This window comes from Zychaea mexicana (assembly GCF_025766255.1).
Source record: "Zychaea mexicana strain RSA 1403 chromosome Unknown BDB00scaffold_76, whole genome shotgun sequence".
NCBI lineage: Eukaryota > Fungi > Mucoromycota > Mucoromycetes > Mucorales > Lichtheimiaceae > Zychaea > Zychaea mexicana.
The window spans coordinates 58,124-78,733 of NW_026516739.1; the positions used below are offsets into that span (position 1 = coordinate 58,124).

The 20,610-nt window shown below is 43.7% G+C and overlaps 8 protein-coding genes across 8 annotated transcripts; 5 read left to right on the forward strand and 3 right to left on the reverse strand.

The window, feature by feature from the left end:
• Window positions 1–336: 336 nt before the first annotated feature.
• BDB00DRAFT_568002 (P-loop containing nucleoside triphosphate hydrolase protein) lies at window positions 337–2,776 on the reverse strand. Its single transcript, XM_053117892.1, has 6 exons — window positions 2,309–2,776; window positions 2,184–2,207; window positions 1,964–2,086; window positions 1,779–1,893; window positions 1,558–1,650; window positions 337–1,462 (listed from the first exon to the last, which is right to left on the reverse strand). The coding sequence occupies exons 1-6, from the start codon at window positions 2,400–2,402 to the stop codon at window positions 409–411; spliced, it is 1,503 nt and encodes a 500-aa protein (XP_052976334.1). The 5' UTR covers window positions 2,403–2,776; the 3' UTR covers window positions 337–408.
• A 1,582-nt stretch (window positions 2,777–4,358) lies between these two features.
• On the forward strand, window positions 4,359–5,732 carry BDB00DRAFT_884277 (ubiquitin-related domain-containing protein; the record flags this gene model as incomplete). Its single annotated transcript, XM_053128315.1, has 1 exon — window positions 4,359–5,732. One exon carries the CDS (start codon window positions 4,359–4,361, stop codon window positions 5,730–5,732), a length of 1,374 nt encoding a protein of 457 aa, XP_052976335.1.
• A 2,188-nt stretch (window positions 5,733–7,920) lies between these two features.
• Window positions 7,921–9,441, reverse strand: BDB00DRAFT_875655 (HAD-like domain-containing protein; the record flags this gene model as incomplete). Its single annotated transcript, XM_053127382.1, has 8 exons — window positions 7,921–8,093; window positions 8,195–8,236; window positions 8,358–8,374; window positions 8,466–8,628; window positions 8,714–8,872; window positions 8,959–9,001; window positions 9,144–9,287; window positions 9,358–9,441. 8 exons carry the CDS (start codon window positions 9,439–9,441, stop codon window positions 7,921–7,923), a joined length of 825 nt encoding a protein of 274 aa, XP_052976336.1.
• Window positions 9,442–10,810: 1,369 nt separating this feature from the next.
• On the reverse strand, window positions 10,811–11,123 carry BDB00DRAFT_769353 (uncharacterized protein; the record flags this gene model as incomplete). Its single annotated transcript, XM_053119809.1, has 2 exons — window positions 10,811–10,876; window positions 10,962–11,123. 2 exons carry the CDS (start codon window positions 11,121–11,123, stop codon window positions 10,811–10,813), a joined length of 228 nt encoding a protein of 75 aa, XP_052976337.1.
• A 298-nt stretch (window positions 11,124–11,421) lies between these two features.
• Window positions 11,422–11,989, forward strand: BDB00DRAFT_875657 (uncharacterized protein; the record flags this gene model as incomplete). The annotated part of the gene is made up of 2 exons (XM_053127383.1): window positions 11,422–11,546; window positions 11,626–11,989. The coding sequence occupies 2 exons, from the start codon at window positions 11,422–11,424 to the stop codon at window positions 11,987–11,989; spliced, it is 489 nt and encodes a 162-aa protein (XP_052976338.1).
• Window positions 11,990–13,277: 1,288 nt separating this feature from the next.
• On the forward strand, window positions 13,278–14,435 carry BDB00DRAFT_839496 (uncharacterized protein). The gene is made up of 5 exons (XM_053124701.1): window positions 13,278–13,535; window positions 13,691–13,765; window positions 13,898–14,081; window positions 14,168–14,191; window positions 14,297–14,435. The coding sequence occupies exons 1-5, from the start codon at window positions 13,439–13,441 to the stop codon at window positions 14,361–14,363; spliced, it is 447 nt and encodes a 148-aa protein (XP_052976339.1). The 5' UTR covers window positions 13,278–13,438; the 3' UTR covers window positions 14,364–14,435.
• Window positions 14,436–14,577: 142 nt separating this feature from the next.
• Window positions 14,578–16,550, forward strand: BDB00DRAFT_839500 (uncharacterized protein). Its single transcript, XM_053124702.1, has 6 exons — window positions 14,578–14,841; window positions 14,913–14,981; window positions 15,065–15,108; window positions 15,206–15,339; window positions 15,551–15,988; window positions 16,070–16,550. Exons 1-6 carry the CDS (start codon window positions 14,739–14,741, stop codon window positions 16,149–16,151), a joined length of 870 nt encoding a protein of 289 aa, XP_052976340.1. The 5' UTR covers window positions 14,578–14,738; the 3' UTR covers window positions 16,152–16,550.
• A 425-nt stretch (window positions 16,551–16,975) lies between these two features.
• Window positions 16,976–19,975, forward strand: BDB00DRAFT_839502 (monodehydroascorbate reductase). The gene is made up of 13 exons (XM_053124703.1): window positions 16,976–17,235; window positions 17,339–17,430; window positions 17,493–17,541; window positions 17,641–17,684; window positions 17,758–18,019; window positions 18,103–18,205; window positions 18,299–18,394; window positions 18,484–18,568; window positions 18,666–19,145; window positions 19,223–19,371; window positions 19,467–19,581; window positions 19,676–19,743; window positions 19,838–19,975. The coding sequence occupies exons 1-13, from the start codon at window positions 17,147–17,149 to the stop codon at window positions 19,916–19,918; spliced, it is 1,713 nt and encodes a 570-aa protein (XP_052976341.1). The 5' UTR covers window positions 16,976–17,146; the 3' UTR covers window positions 19,919–19,975.
• The last annotated feature ends 635 nt before the right edge of the window (window positions 19,976–20,610 follow it).

Genomic DNA, 20,610 nt, shown 5'->3' on the forward strand with positions numbered 1-20,610 from the left:
GCTTTAGTATTACACGAACATCCCCGACACATTCTCTGAGGCCATTAAATGCATTTATCAGTAAAATTAAGCAATTATCATCCTAACTAACATGCTAATGATCCTTGTTGTCAGCCACAGATCTGGGGATATCTGTTGCGCGGATGAACACAAAGAGAAAAAGTGTTCGTCATCATATGCTATGCGTTTGCAAGATATAAGATGCGTGTTTGTTGTTGTTACATACGGTGTGTATGGCAAATGTGCATGTCCTATTCTTTTTTAGTGCCTGACGAGATGTTGATAATGAAAGCAGAGGATTTCTCTCGGAGATAAGGAGGGAGGGAGAAACTGTATGTTATGTGTAAGTGTAATTGGAAAGGGAGAGGGGGAGGGGAAATAAAAGGCGGTACAAATTATATATTGCAATTATAGAACACTCTTGAATCGCTTTTCGACTTCTTCCCAATCCTCTGTCGGTATTCTGGTGATTTCTCGCTGGAAATGCGTCTCGATCTGATGCATCAGCTCCCAGCTTTTCTTATCATGTACAAAGTTGACGCTGACGCCCGTGCGGCCGAATCGACCCGTGCGACCGATTCTGTGAAGGTATGCTTCATAGTCCGGCTGGCCACGCTGATCCAGGGGCAGGTCATAGTTGATGACCAACGTCACTTGTAAGATATCAATGCCACGAGCCAACACGTTGGTCGTAATGAGCACCTTGAACTCGCCCCGTCGGAAATCGTCCATCACCCTGTCACGTTCTTCTGGCGTCATTTTGCCGTGCAGAGCCACCACAGCATGGCCCATGCCTGACATGCGCTTCGCAATCTCGTCGGCCGTGTCACGCTTGGCACAAAAGATGATGCTTTGACTCACCGTCAAGATGTCGTACAAGTTGCACAGCACATCGTACTTGTGCTCCTGGTTATCGCAATCCATGTAAAACTGCTTAATCAAGTCCACAGACAACTCTTCACGCTTGAGTGAAATCTCGTTGGCCGATGGTGCAAAGCGGGTGGCAAATCTGCGGACATGGTCGGGGAAGGTGGCAGAGAACAGCACGACCTGGAAATCCCTGTTCTGGATGGCTCCCTTGATACGGATACTTTGGTCGCCCAAGCCAGCTTGATCCAACATGTTGTCAGCTTCGTCCAATACAAAGATCTTGACCTGGTTCGTCAGCAAAAGACGTCGTCGGATCACTTCTTGCACAGTGCCCGGCGTGCCAACCACAATCTGCTGGTGCACGGGACGGCCCTTGGGAAGTGAGTCCTTGACCGCAAGCACGCTCGTGAGTTTGGTGAACTTTGACATTTCCTGCACAACGTCGAGGATTTGGCGCGCTAATTCACGTGAAGGTGCGAGACAGATCGCTTGGGGTTGGTTGATCGCTTCGTTGACTCGCGTAAGCATCGTCAGTACAAAAGCTGCCGTTTTGCCCGTTCCACTCTGCGACTGGCCGATCATATTTCGCGGTCTACTCAAATACATTAGCCATCTATTATACGCTTTTCCCGATATGTCGTCGCTGCCTAATCCCCTTTTTCGCCCTCTTCTCGTTTAAATACTCACGGGTTAGCAATGAGCAATGGTAGAGCGCGTTCCTGAATCTTGGATGGTTTAGAGAATTTCATGGCATAGAGGCCTTTGAGCAACTCTGGGCTCCTACACAATTGAGTGTATATCTCATGTTAATACTCGGAAAACGCGACGTTGGCGGAACCACGACTCTCTAAACATCCCCGCCCCCTCTTTCGTGCCCATTCACATCCCCCCTCCTTGTTTAAACATACAGTCCTAACTCCTCAAACGATTTGACGGAATAAAGTGGCGAGTTGGGGTCGGCCTGCTGATCTGCTAACTTGACCTGGACCGTGTGTGTGCTCTTGATCAAATTCGATTCTTCATCTAATATGATTATTTCTTAGTTACACACGAAGATCCATAGAAACTACCATGTAGATCCTATTTTTATTACCTTTGGATTGCTCTTTGGATTGCTCAGTTGATCCATCAGCGGGCTTGTCGTTCGTAGTAGTAGTAGTAGTTTGAGCCGGAGAGGCAGGCTTAGTAGTTTGAACCGGAGAGGCAGATTTCTGATCTATAAAACAACGGAAACCGCCAGGTTCTAAGTTAATCAGAATGCTCTCTCAAACACATCTCTCTAAAACAACACGGTCCATTAACCACATGCTTACTCTCAGGCTGTTCGGAATCTGTAGCTGTTGTTTATGACACCACAAGAAATATAGGAAAAGCAGTACGTTAATCAAGAGATCAAAACCACGAGAAATAAAATAAAAAAAAATGCTTTGTTTTTTACGTTTTGATGTAGTGAGATCACCGAGCTTTACAGCAAGTGTGTCGACAGATTCTAAAAAAAGACCAATAAACGGGTTAAGTCTCAAGACATTCATTGCGTGTGTGTGTTCTTTCAAGATTTGAATCAAATAGATTAGGGGGAAAACAACAACAACAACAACAGGGAAAAAAGTAGATCGGGCTCGAGCATTCTTGGTTTCTTTTCTTTTTGTATCCCTTACAGTAACCTTTGGGTGTATTCTCTCGAACAACACGGTGGGATTTTTTTTTTTGTTAGGAGACGAAAAGGCGCAAAAAATAACTTTGGCACCTTGTTCTCTCCTTTTGTTCGGTTGTCTATACACTTGTGTATGCGTACGATCGTGTGTGTGGAGAAGAGAAGAAACTTTAAAAAGAACCAAGCTCGGAACACCCTAGATTTAAGAAAAGGAGAGAAAGGAAAAAAGTAGGATTGATGGCAAGGATCTGTGTAAAACACGTACCATTCTTCATTGTGATATTTATTTGCGAGGCCCTCCACGAATACAAAGAATAAGAAGAGCGCTTTCTTCAGTGAAATGTTGCGGCTTTATTAAACCCAGCCAGCCGTGTGTGCTGCGACATGTTCTCCGATCTGAATTATCCTTTTTCCATGAGAACAGCAGCTTTCAAATACGATGCGAGCAAATACTTTGATTTTTATCAGTGAATTACACTTGGTAGCCATGGTTGCTAATGCGGTTGGCTGGGATGCGTAACTATCACTATAAATCTGTCGTGAAATAGTATAGTAGCTGTACTGTTGTCATAGTTACTGCGTGTCGTTATGTGAGCTTATTGATATTCTTTGCATGTATAGTAGGAATGCAGCGCCACGTATCATTCTACATAGAGCCACTGTCAGTACAGCAGACGAAAGGAAACAATGTCTCTTCTATACTTGCCCTTTACTACTGTTATTGCGTATATAACATCGCTTATTGGCAGGTTGTATTTCAACGAAAGAGCTGTGGTGGGTGGCCTTCCCTCTGCTCGATGTTACGGAACAATTTATCAGTTCATCCTCGAAAGCTACATATTTTGATCAGCCCGACAAAAGAGAGTAGATCGATCCCTCGCTGCCAAGAGGTGATGGCGTTCCCGTTCAAGTAGTACAGCCATGCCTATATTAGGGGACTGCATGGCGTAATAATAACAAGCTGGTTAAGCGTGGTGCCACTTACTATTCCACCGCACTTTGCTAACAAGTAACATTGCGGCTCTTGATGACTGAGAGACTATGTACTATCAGGAGCGTTGGAAGACAATGGTTCAAGTACGAATGAACAAGCAATGGTTATTCCTCCACTCGGCAAAAAGTAAAAACGAGATCGTCATAGAAATCAAAAAAAAGTGGCTTGAGCGAATAATAGGATCACCATGGAAGGATGTGTGAAAGCCGGCAGGGGTTGGTTTTCCTCGCGCTCTGCGGCTGCAAGTGATATCATCGTCCGATTGGAATGATGATGGTGATGATGATATCACACACACACAACTCAAACGAGATTTTGCTGGAAAGTACTCGACCAGTGAAACACCGCCAACCGCCATTTTAGGAAGCATCGGATTGCTGAGTCATACAAAGCCCATAACAAAGAAATACATGCAGCCAGCCTGCTGTTAAAAGACCGTCGATAACCCCCAACCACTTTTGCAGGAAAGCATTGAAGAGTGAACGAAGGGAGAGACAGAGCGAGGACGTATCAAAGTAGTATGTGCGGAAAGAAGAAGAAGAAGAAGGGGCCGGTGGTGACAGTGGGCTATCGGATGGAAAAGGAAGCGAAGGAGGGGGGTGCCGCCATAAGGAGTAGGCCTGAGAACCAATTGAACTGCGGATAAGACTCGTGCTGCGGCGTGTGTGTGTGAGTGTGTGAGTGAGTGAGTGATTAAATGCCGTATGTGTTAGTTGTAGTGCGTGTGACGTTAAAAGGTATATAAAGAGACACGGGAAATTTTCCGTCCGTTTCGTTTCGTTTCTTTTTTTCTTTCTTCTTCCTCACTTTTTTTTTTCCTTCAAGCAATACCACACCACCATGCAAATCTTTGTAAAGACCCTCACTGGCAAGACCATCACCTTGGAGGTCGAGTCCTCTGACACTATTGACAACGTCAAGACCAAGATCCAGGACAAAGAAGGCATCCCCCCAGAACAGCAGCGCCTTATCTTTGCCGGCAAGCAGCTTGAAGATGGCCGCACCTTGTCTGATTACAACATTCAAAAGGAATCCACCCTTCATTTGGTGCTCCGTCTCCGTGGTGGTATGCAAATCTTTGTCAAGACCTTGACTGGCAAGACCATCACCTTGGAAGTCGAGTCATCCGACTCGATTGAGAATGTCAAGACCAAGATCCAAGACAAGGAAGGCATTCCCCCAGACCAGCAGCGTCTTATCTTTGCCGGTAAGCAGTTAGAGGACGGCCGCACCCTTTCTGACTACAACATCCAAAAGGAGTCCACCCTCCACTTGGTGCTTCGTCTTCGTGGTGGTATGCAGATCTTTGTCAAAACCCTCACTGGCAAGACCATTACTTTGGAGGTCGAGTCGTCCGACACCATCGATAACGTCAAGACCAAGATTCAGGATAAGGAAGGCATCCCTCCGGACCAGCAGCGTCTTATCTTTGCCGGTAAGCAGTTGGAGGACGGCCGCACCCTTTCTGACTACAACATTCAAAAGGAGTCTACCCTCCACTTGGTGCTTCGTCTTCGTGGTGGTATGCAGATCTTTGTCAAAACCCTCACTGGCAAGACCATCACTTTGGAGGTCGAGTCGTCCGACACCATCGACAACGTCAAGACCAAGATTCAAGACAAGGAAGGTATTCCCCCAGACCAGCAGCGCTTGATTTTCGCCGGCAAGCAGCTTGAAGATGGCCGCACCCTCTCCGATTACAATATCCAAAAGGAATCTACCTTGCACTTGGTGCTTCGTCTTCGTGGTGGTATGCAGATCTTTGTCAAGACCCTCACTGGCAAGACCATCACCTTGGAGGTCGAGTCGTCCGACACCATCGACAACGTCAAGACCAAGATTCAGGATAAGGAAGGCATCCCTCCGGACCAGCAGCGTCTTATCTTTGCCGGTAAGCAGTTAGAGGACGGCCGCACCCTTTCCGATTACAACATCCAAAAGGAGTCTACCTTACACTTGGTGCTTCGTCTTCGTGGTGGTATGCAGATCTTTGTCAAGACCTTGACTGGCAAGACCATCACTTTGGAGGTTGAGTCGTCCGACACCATCGACAACGTCAAGACCAAAATCCAGGATAAGGAAGGTATCCCCCCGGACCAGCAGCGCTTGATCTTTGCTGGTAAGCAGCTGGAGGACGGTCGCACCCTTTCCGACTACAATATCCAGAAGGAATCCACCCTCCACTTGGTGCTTCGTCTTCGTGGTGGTTTCTAAATCCCCTCTTCCCACTTTCACCTTTCTTCTCTCCCGCACACACACACACACACACAAACAAATACTTCTTTCCTTTCGCACATTCAAAACAACGCATGATTCATTGCTTTGCTCTCAAATAAACAATTAAATGGCATCTAATGAAAGCCAAACATTTGTTTGTCAATAACATGAATCTTGTTCTTTTTCGATTTTGTTACTGATGAGAAGTGGTGCAGTGCTTTTTGATCACATGTGTTTTATAAACCTGTACAATGAGTCACTTGAGTGGTAATCAAGTTATGCCAAGCAGATACGTATGAGACGATGGCGAACGAGGCGAATTGATAACATTCTCCCTTTTTTGGTCTGCCAGAAGCAGCGATTCCGATCAATCTAAAAAGAGAGAGTATCGTGAAGCAGTAGGAGACAATTCTTTTGTCATTGCGTGTATGCACATGGTACGTAGCTCGTTTCCACCCTTTGTCCTATTGTTGATTTCTTATTAACACGCCATTCGTGTTGTTCGGGGCAGTTAGTGACGCCTTGATCACTGTGTCAGTGAGCCACTCTGTATCACCAAAGCTACTGCCGATATGATTTACTTGGAATCAAACATATTAGTGCTATACGTAACATTTTACGGCTGATCATCAAAGACTGCATCGGCCACTTTAGCACACCTTTTCTCAATAAACATTACGATGTCTAAGAGAGCGACAACCTGGGCGATAAAGCAGGAACCGTTTTCTCATTAGATGACTGTTCTGAAGGACTTGCGAGCGCAAAAGTGTTATAGTACATAGAATTCTCTCGTTCTTTGTATATAGACTGTCTACATGAAAGAAACATCTTATTGCTCTGTATGTATTGGTCATAAATACTCACAGTGGTACTTGATGTTAGGACTGTTGATCGTACCCCACCACGTTGCTCTGCTGAGATATGCGATGTCTCTCTCAGCGTCGAGAACACCAGCAATTTCTTGCAAGAAGTGTAAAGTTCTTTCAGACCTTTGTATCGACTTTGAGTACGATGTCATGACTTGATTGAACCTTATTGATCAAACTGCATTGGTTTTTTTTTTATCGAAAATATGCTGTATTACAGGGAACACTTGCATAGATCAAAGTAATGATCAACAGCTCTATCACAGCCGGTGCATATTATTTGTCATGGATCTAAGTACCAAGGCATTGTCAGTTTTCTTCTATACATATCCCTCACAGTCGCCATGAAATTGCACATAGCTTCGAAGCATCATACACTTCTATGGCGGATAAATCTCATATAACTTCGTATGCCTCTTTCTATCCTTAAGCTTATCATCTACAATGTGTTCAGTGGAAAGCAACGGATGCTTTCAGACAATGCTACAGTAAATTGTGCTTCCAATATGCGAAAACAAAAAAAAAGAATTCTATTCGTAGCAGTTACATCACCTCAATCATGCACACCGAAAAATATTTGCCCTTGAAAAGATATAACGAGCCGCCGAGCCGAAGCTCCGTAGGAATTGACATGGAGCGAAGCGTGAGGGGTGCGGGGTGCTCAAGATATCATAAAGGTGCGAAGGCGACACAGGCTCGTGACCAGTAAATTACTTCTTGTACATCCCCTTGTTATCAAACATCAGTATCCCTATTTTGTAAATATGCGAATTATCATTCACAAAAAGGTACCACTCCTCCCTTAATATATCACCTGCAATCTAGAGAATAAAGAAAAATCCAAGTCTAAAGGAAAAGGTGGGTAAACTTCGTTACGCTTTAGTTAGCGATACTAGAGGTAGCACGTTAGGACTCGTATTCATCAGTATGTAGTGCTATCCTACCTCCTCCATTGTAGCTATGGGTAGCAAGTAATTAATATAAAGTAAGAATGATTAAAAGCAAAACATCGTCATTGTATACCGGGGTTATGCGCACATCGTCCATGTGTGGCACATACTGTATTCATGGATATACTTTTAAATTAGCTGTATCTTGCTCTAGCTATAGCTCATGTGTCTATACACACTTTTTCCCCATTAACAACAAACTATACCGCTTTTCAGAGTGCAAAAAGTGCAAAATATGTGTTTCATAAGCAAAACATCAGCTTTCTACTACTGTATGCTGTACAACAGAGAAAGTAGTTTATTATACAAGCTATCTGATTGAAAACAGCCAAAACAGGATGTGCATCTTTTGGAAAGACTACACGATCCTCAAGATGAGGCGGCAACCACACCGTCATCACGCGGTGTTGGCAGTTCTTTGTCACGCATTCCCTGTAATATTGGACAGAGTTCTTGCAGCGACATGATCGTTTGTGGGATCTGGGCAGGGGACATTTCTGCTGGCACCAGGTCCGGTGCTGAATCTTGATACGATAGTTTACCTATAACCAACACGTTCTTTTTGGTTAGCTAGACTTTCTCCATTGTTGTACTGATCGCTCCTTGACGTTTTCCCCAGTCCCAGAAGTATATAGCAACATACATCGCTTCAATAGAGTAGCATGCCAACCTGCATGGCGAGCACCTACAAGCATTGAAAATAAAAAAAGTAAGCTAGCAGTCAGCCCTTTTCTCTTTTGTTCTTCCCCTCCTCTCTTTCTCTCTCTCTATCCAAAAAGAGCGTATCGGTATCCTTCTATGCAAACCAGTACCGTAATAATCCCTGCATTGATACACATTGTTAATCAGTAAAAGGGTAATACCTGATTACATCTATCATTGCCCAAAAGAAAAAGGGGGGGAAAGTAACATACTTTTCTATATCATCGCCAACATGTAATGCTTCCTCGGGACGTACGCCCGTGATTTCACAAGCCTTTTCGAAAATTTGTACCTCGGGTTTTTCATATCCGGCCAAACAACTTGGAAGTACAAAATCGAAATAATCATCCAATTCCAAACTCTTGATCACCGACACTGTATGCAAAAAATTGTATGATTTCGGATAATGAGGTAGTGAGTGACTCATATACTACACCGAGAAAAGATGGGGCAGACTTACACACTCGTTCGTCTGAATTACTAATGACACCCATCTGAAACCCTCGTTGCCGTAACTGCATCAACGTCCTCCGTACGTCAGGGAATGTTGTGTATCCTTCGGCCGTCATGAAACGCGTGTACAATGAGTTGAAAAGTGTGTCGAATACCGGATCAAGGTCTATTTGGCACGTAGCGAGTTTGTTTGTTTGTTGTTGTTGTTGTTGTTGTTGTTGAATCCATAGCATCCTACTACTAACTCCTTACCTTTCTTATTGGCGCCTGCGCCGACAAATGTTGCATAGACAAGCTATGGATATACATTATTCATACGGTAAGGGTTGCCAAGCAATTTTGTAATTCGATCGAGTAAAAAAGGCACAGTTGTTGTCATTAGCAACCACTACCATTCAAAAAGACAAATTCCCTTTGTTTTTCTTTTGAACACAAACCTCTTCCCACCATTGCCGAGTATGCATGCCTAAATGTAAACCATAAAATGGTGCTCGTTCAAGTTGATCCCTATAAGCTATGCCGAAATGTTGACTGACAGCTGATTTCGATACGTTTACACCATGTTTCACGGCTTCCTGCGCCTTTTCCAGATAGCATGTAAGTTTTCTTTCCCTACTTTTCCTCCCCTTTGTTAAAAAAAAAAGGCTGTACATATTGAGACGATAGTGAGCCTTTCGGTTTGAAAAGAGTATTGTATGCATCGAGTGTCAAAAGTCGTATACGAGCGGCGGACATGACAGTGTTGTTGTTGTTGTTGTGTAAATAGGATAGGTTATGACAAAGAGAAAAGAATAGAGTGAGGAAAGCAAAAGAGAAATATAAAAGGAAAAAAAAAAAAAAGAGCGAGGATGATGAGGTTCGCGTCCCCTGTCATGTGGCACAGAAGCTGCTCTGCTTGGCTGAGATCGATTACACAATGTACTTTGCATACACTGCAGATCCTTCCGATTTTCTACCTAGTTCAATTCTTAAAAGTAGACATGCTCTCTCTGCTATACGCTTTGGGTTTGACTTTCTTCCAAGTGCATCCGGTTAACTACAGCGCATTTCTTAGGGGATGAGGGCTCCGTGAAGGGTCAGCATGGGTACATCCGGGAGACTGACGGCACTTGGATTGTTTGTAGATTCAATTGTGGTAGTAACATTAATGTTTGTTGCTTCTTCCAAATATAAAAAGGTTCCCACAGCTCATTGTACTCTTAATTTGTTAGGGTGGTGAGCACGTACAAAGCTTTAAATTGTTTGAGGATGATCAAATGAGGGGCGTTCTATACAAAAACAAGTGTTGTTGGGTTGAGATCATCATCCATTAGAATGTGGAACACACTCTTTTTACCGATATAATACATACTGCTTGAAATCATGTAAATCATCTCTAGCATTTGATATGGAAGCTCGGGTAGCTTTTGTACTCTAGAAGATCAGCAATATTGAGTGTAGCATTGACGCTGTGAGAGAGCGTCAATGACTCGATTTGAATTCCCTTTCCAATGGGCTCACTTGCGACAGCTTGTTCACTGTATAAAAAGCAGTAAAGTGCATGTCACCGTATATATGTAGTAAAATTTACTGGATACCACAGTTACATGACCATTGAATATTCTTCCCTCTTGCGCACTCATACTACTTGTATATAACCATTAAACAGATCCACATCTCCGGTTGGAAGATAGCAAACCCGAGCCGTTCAGCGATGCCACAGAGCGAAGCAAGTCCTTATTTCATCTTTCCGTAATCCATCCCAAAAGTGAGCATCTCCTCTTTCAAACATCATCCTTATCTGGCCCATTTGTTCCTTGATCCTTCTTGACATATTAAAGCGCACTTCATCAATCCAACCTGCAACGGCTGATATTGTCTCACAATGACCTGTTTTTTTTATGGAATCATGGATTATATAACGAGCATTTCTAAACTTTTGGGACGATGTGTATATTATATTACAGCTTGAGAGAAAGAGGGGGAGAGGGCGAACGAATAGATGTTGTTGTGGTTGTTGTTCTTGGTGAGGTGGTTGGATAAAAACAAAAAAAGGTTTGACAGGGTCGTCGTCGTCGTCGTCATTATTGTTGTTGTTGTTGTTGATTGCAGAATTCTTTTATTTTTACAGGTGTTTGCTGAGACGCGCCAAATGGTAGTTGATGGTGTTTTGCTGCTTGGTCTTACGGCCCTGTTTTACAAAATTACAAAAAACACACGCAGTGAGTCAGTCAGTGGTACATTATACATTTTAGGAACAAAAAAAAACACTTTACTGGTTTTGCCATGCATTCTTGTAGAGATTTAGCAACAGCTTGACAATGCTTCTCGTCAATGCCAGAAGTAGCCCAACATTCAAACAATGCACCCATTTCGACGACGCATGGGCTTGATTCCAAAAGCTTCTTGGGTCTAACTTTGAGTTGCTTCAACTTCATGGTTTTCGGGAAAAAAAAAAGTGGCTCTTGGCTTAAACGACGAAAACCGGACAAAAACAAAAATATTGTTGGACCGCCGTCAAATTGGATGGACTTTAAAAAAATCTTATGCCCCGGCATACTCTGATGCGGGTTCCGTCGGCCAGCTTTGACCATTTCGACAATATACATCCGTTTGAGGTTGGTTTTAGGTAAATGTGAAGAATTCCCCAGAATTACAAACAATTCCCACCTTCCTTCAGTGTTGTTGCTCCTATTAGTTTTGGATTTTTCAAAAATACGGAAACAAAAAAGGAAAATGGTGTTCCGGGACAATGACAAGCAAGAGATCCGGCGCCAGCGAGAAGCTGATTCGCGAGAACAACAAAACGTCGACTGTCTCGATAGTATGACGCTACAAATCCTACGTAAATATCGAAAAAGGTAACGCTATCAAATGTGTGTTAAAGAAAACACAAACGAAAGCCGAGCGTGTAACAAGTCAAATGTTTGTTTTGCTTAGACTGGAACCTTCAGGGTATCAATCATTACCAGACCTATGGCCAGACCTAAAGGAACTGATTGATGCATCCTTACAACTGCCATCCTGGCAGGCCATTCAACGGCTATTAAACCAAACAAGCTACTTTTACGAGTTCTGTCATGGTTACCGCGCAGACACGGAGCAAGTTGAGTACCAAGAATATTTCAAACATCTGGAAGACGCATGGATACATCTTTTTGGACAAGAGGATCTTGCAATGACGGATCGGATTAGAGCGCTGAACGTGTTACGGGATGGGCATCAGCTTGCTGCAGAGGAATTTGGTATTCCAAACGCGTTGAATCGAGCTTTGGAAGCAGGTGTCATCCAACAACAGCAATAAATCTTTTCTTCTTCCCCCCCTCAAAATAGAGTTACCTTGATTTGGTTCGTTTTTAGGTCTTGTGTGACAACATGGGCTTGTGGATCCATGTGCCATTTGGTGGGGCGATCTTTTTATCTTTGTTTTTATTGCTTTGGTTCTGGCCCGACTTGGCGATCTAATTCTCCACTTGGCAGAGCCTCTGTATCCTGTGATTTTCATCGTTACTAGTTCATTCTTCGAACAATTTTCTCATTTTGATATACAAGAGAAAACAGCACAAAACTTTAACCGCGGCCCTAGCACCTGGAAAAAGGGTCTTTTATTATACGATTGTCACTGCATATCCAGCTGTAGAGCTATCGATGTACTGTTTACTGTAACGTACATACATGGCACTTTATTTTGTGATAAACCAATTTCGTGTCTTTGTCCGATTACATGCATATTCTATCTAAAGGTGGTTTCAAGCATCGCTTAAGCCCTTTCTTTCATCTATAATCGGGGCTTCTTCATACTCGATGCCGGGTGTTTCAAATATCTTGAGAGGGGTGCGGGGACGCCTTTCTCCATCTCAACTGTGTAAAAAGCTGAAAGTTGCGTCCAGTTAGCACTTGTATCTATCATTACTCTTTTTCTTTGTGTTTGTATCTATTTCCAGGGAATCAATGTCTCTATTATTTATGTCACCGAACAATCACACGAAGCGAGTGATTTCCAAAAACAGTATAATATGTAATGAAAATACATCTCACATCTAGACAAGAGGATATCTACTATTACTAGCTGTCAAAATTACCTGCTCACTGTCTGTGGTACGTAGTGCGTACCGATGGTGTTCATATCTTTTGATTTTATTGAGGCACTCCTCCTTTCCACTCCCCTTCCCCTTTCTATGTATATTTAAAATGACGAGAAGAACGCACGCAGTTTAGAGTTGTGGTTGATCCCTAGGATGGTGGCGGTACGTAGAGTAACTTTTGAAAAGGTATGATAGAAATCGAAAAAAAAAGGCTCATTATAACAATGTTCACGGGTAACAAAGCAAACATAGTTATTGGTCTCGTCAACCGTGTTCTTTGTCGTAGCGGGTGGGATCGACGTCCCCTCGAGCTTCATGCAGAAGAGACTGTGCTACAGATAAAGAGGCTCGCAATAATTATATAGCACTATTAAGTGGGATAACCCACTCCACATTGTTTTGTACGACAAAAAAGCCAGGCACCTTTTCTTCGCTTTCACACCGGGTGCATGCAAATCCTGCTTTTCTTTTCCGCTGCAACTGCTGTCGACTCGCCTTTTCCTGCTCTTCTCTTTTTTTTTTTTTTCTTGCTCTCACTTCTTTTTCTTTATTCCACAACCTATGTTTATGCCATCGTAAAATATATATCCAACCCAATCTATTATTTCCATAGTACCTAGATATAAAAAAAACCCCCCACCCTCAAGTATACGTTTATTTTTTTAATCATGAAACCCGCCTGGATTGCCGCCACAGCACTGACGACTTTGTGCTTTGCGTATACCGCCACCGGTGCCCCAACTACAGCAGCAAACGATTGCACAGGTATGTCTGCACATATTGAGTGGAAATGACCTTTGTCTCATGTCGGAATCGCTGTGGTCAGAAGCGAGAAAGAGAGTAGGCTCGGGTTTTACGGGGCTGCATAATAAGGCAGTGCCACTAACTCACTTGCTGCTGCTATTATTCCACTGCCACAGGTATCGATGTATTATACCCAAAAGAAGGAGCGTCGTTTAGTCGCAGTGAACAACAAACAATCTATCTCATTCTAGGTAACGGACACTGTGAATAGCGCTCTCCCCTTCGTGTCACTTCAGCGATCGTGCTTTTTAACTTTTTCTACTATGGTTACTAACTACGATTCCTCTTACTGCGGGTGGGGGTGTGGACATTTGGCACGACAGGCAACAAGGCACATGATGCAAAGTTGCGACACATCAACGTGGCGCGAGAAACAAGTGATGAGGCCGGCGCCGACAAAGCGATGGAGACGGGGATAGACAAGGACGATACGCTTAGCAAGGTGGTAGTGCTCCAACAAGACTTGAATCAGATTGAGGGCACGATGCCTGACAAATTCACGTTCCGGTAGGTTACGAGGTTTGAGTCCGTTTATGGCTTGGTTTTTTTGAAAGGGCGGTTCCTGAATCTTTTTTTAAACCTGGAAAATTAAGGGGGGGGAAGCGCTTTTTGAGTGGGTAGGGTCGAAAGAAAGAAAGGAGGAGAGCTCCGAAGGACGATAGTCTCATACATGCCACTGACTGACTGACTGACTGACTGTCTGTCTGACCACTTATTAATAGCATCCAAGTGGAACAAGACGGACGCGACTGCGTGTATGAATCGCCTTCCTTCGAGGTGACAGACTAAGAGAGAAAAAAAGAAATGCGACCAAATAAAAAAAAAATATAATGAAAATTCTGGACTATGCTCAATTGGTGCGGGTTCATTAACGACGTGCTCCCGTCGTCTGCTAGCTTGTGTGACATTGGCAAAGAGCAGCTAGCCAGCAACAGATAATATAGCACTTGGCAGCAGCAGCAGCAGTATCGAGAGAGAGAGAGAGAGAGAGAGAGAGAGAGAGAAAGGATCTAAATTTATTTTTTCGCTTCTTTTCTTTTACTTTTCTCCTTTCCACCTCTTTCTTTCTTTCTTTTCTTTCTTTCTCTCTTTGCTCTACCTGTCCTTCCTTTTCAACGTCTGCTCTCTCGTAGTCTACCGCGTTTCTAAATAACAACAACAACAATGAAATTCTCTGTCGCCGCAGCCTCTGCCTTGTTGGTCTCTGCCTTTGCCGGCATGGCCAGCGCTGATGCTTACGCTGATGCCATTGCTGAATGGTGTGATGGTAAGACTTGTCTTGCTTTCATCTCTGCTGCCAACCGGTGACCCTAATTCTTGCTATTTGATCTTGTATAGGTTTGGAAATTGTCGAGCCCAACGAGAACACCATCGCTGTTGCTGGCAGCGTCACCAAGATCACTGCCAGTAAGTTGTTAGCCCTCTGTTGTCTGAATAGTATCAGATGCTTTATAGTATATAAAAGACGTATTGACAATGATGCTATCTAGCTCGTGAGCCCAATGACAAGCAAAAGACGGTCAGCGGTCTTGATGTAAGTAGCCCTTTTGCCGGCTGTATCCCCAACAGGCACACACGCGCACACAAAACAAATTGCCCCAGGTGACTAAAATTTATGATTATCTTGACAGCTTTACTCTGTTGACAGCGACGGTCAAGCCAAGTACATCCAGAACGTCTGGCAGGGTAACTTTACCTTGAACCAGCGTGCCACCATCACCGATGACATTCCTGCCAATGTCACCGCCGGTCTTTACTACTACCGGTACGTATCCTAAATAACGCATATAGCCTAGTTGCCATATAAAGAATACATGCTGTTGAGTGGGTCCTGGGTCCCCCTTCCCCCTCCTCCTAATCCCGCTCATGCTCCCTCTTTGAACAATTTTACTCATTCATCATCCCAACAAAATTAATAATAATAATAACAACAACGAAACGACGACAACGACGACAACGACGACGCACGACAATAGTGCCTGGATCACCAACTTGATGGACGGTGGCAAGCACGGTCCCGACTGTATCGAGACTTCGCACAATTTCAAGGTCACCTCGGGTGTCCACCAACACCCGAACGGTATCAGCTACTACACCGAATCGCTTGACGACGTTCAGTTCTACCACCCCGACTACTTCCGCGGCTGCTTCGGCTTGAAGGTCACCACTCCCGCCAAGGGCAAGACTTACAACGTAGGCGACCACATCACCGTCACGGCCAACCGCGACAAGGCTTCGCAGACTGCTGTCCTCAAGAGCATCGACTTGTACAAGTCGACCGAAAAGAACAAGGCCGTCTTTGTCGAGAACGCCTGGGAGGGTAAAGAGCGTTTCACTGACTCGTTCACTCTTAAGGATCACTTTAAGCCCGCAAAGAAGGAGGATATTGATGAGAGTGCTACCTACTACTACACGTAAGTCAACTACTACTACTACTACTACTACTACTTATTACTACTACACTGTATCCTGATCCACTCTTGTTATGCTCTTAGTTTGACTGTCACCAGCAACAAGTCCAAGGATGAGGACTGCACCTTCCACTCCGAAGGCTTCAAGATCAAGGACACCAACTAAAAAAGAACAAGCTCAAGCGTGACGCGGGACGCTTCGCCCACCACCACCACCACCACCTTTACATCTTAACTTCCTTATACCAAAACACAAACCCTTTCTCTTCTCCATTTAAACAGATGCTAAGCATTTTGCTTGCTGACCATTCTCCTCTTTTATCTTTTTTCAAACAACCACACACACACACACACACATCAACAACAACAACAACTTCTCTTGTAGTTTTCCTCCTTCCTTCTTTGCTTGTGTATTCGTAAAATGCAATCTTTTGTCAATCAAGAAAACAAGAAACCTTGAAAAATGAGTGCTCTAGATCTTCTTGCGCAAAGAAAAAAAAAAGACTTGATGTATCTATTAATATCTCATGGTGCGGGGAGGGGGGTGGGAGGAGACCCAGCCAATTAATAATGACTCCTTGCCATTTTTGCAAGAGTCCCTACCAAATAAAAAAGAAACCTGACAAAGGGTTGTCAGGAGAAAGGGGGAGGGGCACCGAGTTTCCACTCATTGTAGGTTCTGCGTGCGCGGGCTTCTCTTGGATGTACTCCTGGGGCTCCGCCATGTTCTGTATGTGCGGCAGACACAGCAGCGATCACATTTACGTTGTCTAGTAGACGCAACGTGTGTGTCGTCATGCACTTGCTGCCATGGCGTAACATGAGACCACCAAGTATAGCCATCCAGGTCTCACAAGAAAACTACATACTACAGACCGCCCACCTTGCACCACCACGTTGTTTGTTGTTGTGGGTGCGCTTGTGCTGCCGTCATACAGTAAAACAAACACACCGTTTCTCGGAGGGCGCGGGGGGGGTTGGGGAAGAGGTGTTTTGATATCATCCGCGTCCAAACAATTACGAAATGATACCATCACTTTAGTTCATAATGACATCTGTTGAAAATTATTGATACAAGAAAAGTTTCCGTCTGGTCTAAACTCTTCTTTTCCTCCACCACCAAACATCCTCTTTTTGGTGCTGATACTCTCTTTTGACGTGATGAGTGAAAACGACAGTGCCAATAAACGAGCCCGTGTTAATAATCGTGTCTTGGCCGCACGAGAAGATGAGCTTAAAGATATGGAAAGGTACACGACACTGTCATTGGTACTAGAGTACCCTTTGTTTTTTTTTTATACGTGGATTCAATCGTGCTCGAAACTAAACCTTGTTTTCTAAAAAAACCAACAGAAAAGAAGTCAAGGTTGATGACGAGACCAGCTTTATGCTCACCCGTCTTGGTGGAAAGTATTATGCAACATCTGGCAAATGCACACATTATGGTATGTTTCTATAGATCACTTTTATAGAGAGGAACACCCCACTCATTGACGTGTTATATTAGGCGCACCATTAATGAAAGGCACCTTGGCATCTGACGGTCGCATCATGTGGTGAGTGGAAAACAACTCCATACTATGGAAAAAGTCCTCAAGATGTAGGAATACATACACAAGGCTCAAAAATCAAATGTTGTCATGTAAAATTTTTAGTGCATGGCACGGTGCATGTTTCAACGTTAAATCTGCCGATATTGGTAAAATAATGACAAGCTAGGATGCTTTATACAAAATAGCGGGATTGTTGACATTTGAATGTTTGCTACTTAGAGGATGCGCCTGCACTGGATAGTTTGCAACGTTTCGACGTATCGGTAGAAAACGGCAACGTGTATGTTACTGTCAGTGAAGAACAACTCAAGAACTTTCGTCGCCACCCACACTGTGCCAAGCACGATCCCAAGAACAAAGAGACTGTGGTCATCATTGGTGGTGGTGCAAGTGCTGCTGCTGCTGCACAGAAGCTGCGCGAAGAAAACTTTCGAGGTCGTATCAAAATCGTTTCTCGGGAAGATTACTACCCTGTGGATAGGTAATTATACAAAAGCGTCTTCTTTGTAATCATCATCCCACTCTATGATTAGTGCGGTCTTCACAACGGTTTGCTCTTGTTAGAATCAAAATCACAAAGCAATATGCTATCGAGAGTGCCGATTCCATTTCGCTTCGTCCAAAGGAATTCTGGGACGATATCAACATTGAGTTCCTACTTGGAACGGTATGTATCAATAGAATAAGCCAAGTTGACCTTTCTCTATTTTTATATCAAATGAGCTCATGATATGCTTCTTTTTGTCATTGTTAAATACAGGATGCCACAAGCGTCGACCTCGAGGAACACAGCGTGACGCTCCAAGATGGTCAGCAATGGAAGTACGACCATCTTATTCTTGCTACAGGTGGCTGGGTATGTCTTTAGAGATAGTACTGTAGTGGAACATTGCAGTTGCAACATGAATGCGAGATGCTTACAAGTCCATCCCTAATACGCAATAGCCGAAAAAGCTGGGCATTCCTGGTGCTGATTTACAGAATGTGTTTACCATTCGTACAGTCGAGACAAACCAGAAAGTTGCACAAGGTATCTTTACAGGGTCTCCAGTTTATACTGAAAGACAAGAGGAAGAATAGCTATGTAATGGGAGCATTAACGATATGCTCCTCCTTTTGAAAATTAGCTATCAAGGAAGTAAGCGAAAAAGTAGGTCGCAAACCTCGACTTGGTATCATCGGATCATCCTTCATTGGCATGGAACTAGCCTCAGCAGTAACTCAACAAGATGCCGCCCAAGTTACAGTCATCAGCACCACAAAATATCCATTCACAGCCGTGCTTGGTGAACACATTGGTGAGGCTCTCATGAAGCTCCACGAATCCAAGGGTGTTCGTTTTGTGAACGAGGCCAATGTTCAAGAACTCAATCCCAAGAAAGAAGACGAGCACGCAGTGGGCTTTGTCAATCTGGAAGGAAAAGATCCAGTACCTGTAGACGTTGTGGTGATGGCTGTGGGTGTGCAGCCGCAGACGGATTACCTTCAAAAGAGCAACGAGAAGAACTCATCGTCGTCAGGTAAAACGGTGCCCTTGGCTGATGATAAGGGTGTGCTCGTCGATCGCTGCTTCAAGGTTGTGGGGACAGACAATGTGTATGCAACAGGCAAGTAGACCATTCATTATGCATGCGCAGCAAGTTGCCCCAGTCTTGTTCTGACCCAAAAGTATATATATATACAGGTGATATTGCCACTTTCCCGTACCAGCATACGGGTGAGCAATTGCGTATTGAGCATTGGGGCTATGCCGAAAATACTGGTAGAACGGTAGCTTTGAACATTGCAAAGAAACAAGAGCACAAGTTTACTCATGTTCCTTACTTTTGGACGGTACTCTATACAAAAACCACTATAACATATGCTAGTTTCTTTCTCTTTCTCCGCTTTCTACTTGTCTGATCTTGATGGCTTTTGTAATCGGATAGGTACATTTTGGCACTACCTTACGCTATTCTGGTTTTGCTAAACAATTCGACAGAGTAATTGTTCAAGGAAACACAACCGATGTGGAAAATTACTCTTTTGTTGGCTATTATGTCAGTAAGTATGAGTAACCTTGTTTTTTTTTTCTTCATGACCCTAGCGAAGGTGGGACTACATACCAATCACTTTAATTTTTTTTTTCCATCTTTAGAAAATGATGAAGTGCTTGCTATCTGCTCCTATATGAAGGATCCTATCGTCAGTCACTGCGCTGAACTGGTAAGTTACAGTTGTCAACCTATTCTTTTTCGTATGCGACCTTGGCATGTATGCATTGGCCGTGCAAATAATTAATGCTGTATATTTGTATTAGCTCCGTATTGGCAAAATGCCAAAGGGATCAGAAATTGACAAGGGTGTGAATCCTTTGGATATTCCTCACATTGTTGATTAAAATCAGATTAATATTGATTGAGCCCCTCAGCATGATTTTCATGCGGGTGAGTTGATCACGACTAGCTTGAGTAATTCTTAATTTTATTACTGGAAAACAGGGGAGAAGAAAAGGATTTACTATGATACAATGTTGGTTTTTTTTTTTGCGGGATGGAACACAAAGAGAGATGATGATATATACACAACTGTGGAGAGGAAGAGGAAAGAAAAAAAGATAGAATGGCACTAGGGAGGTGATAGCAGTTATAATAATAGTTATAGTGGTAGTAAATAGTATGTAAATGGGTGGAGTGGGTGGGTTGGGGGGGGGAAAGTAACAGTGATGATAATAGGGTTTGAGTTCAGAAGCTACGTTGGCACGAAGAAATCTTCTTCATCTAAAAGCAAGCTTTGTAGCCAGAACACGATTTCGTCAACAAACTTGCTTCGTGACGTATACGGACCCGCAGGTAAAGGATACAGACCGACATAGGGATAATCTTCGAGTCCATAAGAGACGGTTGTCAGCATGTTCTTAGCAAAGAAGAATAGCTGGACAATGGCGTAAGTAGCGAGAATAAATACAACGGTTCGCCAAGCACGGGCGGTTGCTGTGGTTTCGTGGAATAAGGTGTTATGTGCCATTGTCTGCAATAGTAGTAGTGAGTATCACGCAAAACATAATTGGCAGTGAAACTTTTTGTTTCAGCT

Bases quoted from the DNA above. Each gene is read 5' to 3' on its own strand.
- BDB00DRAFT_568002 (XM_053117892.1), bottom strand. From the start codon at position 2,402: ATGAATGTCTTGAGACTTAACCCGTTTATTGGTCTTTTTTTAGAATCT. The intron at 1,894-1,963 runs GTAATAAAAATA...TAATCATATTAG, and splicing joins ATCCAAAGAGCAATCCAAAG to ATGAAGAATCGAATTTGATC. The intron at 1,651-1,778 runs GTATGTTTAAAC...TCAATTGTGTAG, and splicing joins TCGTTTGAGGAGTTAGGACT to GAGCCCAGAGTTGCTCAAAG.
- BDB00DRAFT_839496 (XM_053124701.1), top strand. From the start codon at position 13,439: ATGAAACCCGCCTGGATTGCCGCCACAGCACTGACGACTTTGTGCTTT. The intron at 13,536-13,690 runs GTATGTCTGCAC...CCACTGCCACAG, and splicing joins AGCAGCAAACGATTGCACAG to GTATCGATGTATTATACCCA. The intron at 13,766-13,897 runs GTAACGGACACT...TTGGCACGACAG, and splicing joins AACAATCTATCTCATTCTAG to GCAACAAGGCACATGATGCA.
- BDB00DRAFT_839500 (XM_053124702.1), top strand. From the start codon at position 14,739: ATGAAATTCTCTGTCGCCGCAGCCTCTGCCTTGTTGGTCTCTGCCTTT. The intron at 14,842-14,912 runs GTAAGACTTGTC...GATCTTGTATAG, and splicing joins CATTGCTGAATGGTGTGATG to GTTTGGAAATTGTCGAGCCC. The intron at 15,109-15,205 runs GTAAGTAGCCCT...TTATCTTGACAG, and splicing joins AGACGGTCAGCGGTCTTGAT to CTTTACTCTGTTGACAGCGA.
- BDB00DRAFT_839502 (XM_053124703.1), top strand. From the start codon at position 17,147: ATGAGTGAAAACGACAGTGCCAATAAACGAGCCCGTGTTAATAATCGT. The intron at 18,206-18,298 runs GTATGTATCAAT...TGTTAAATACAG, and splicing joins TTGAGTTCCTACTTGGAACG to GATGCCACAAGCGTCGACCT. The intron at 19,582-19,675 runs GTAAGTATGAGT...TTCCATCTTTAG, and splicing joins TTTTGTTGGCTATTATGTCA to AAAATGATGAAGTGCTTGCT.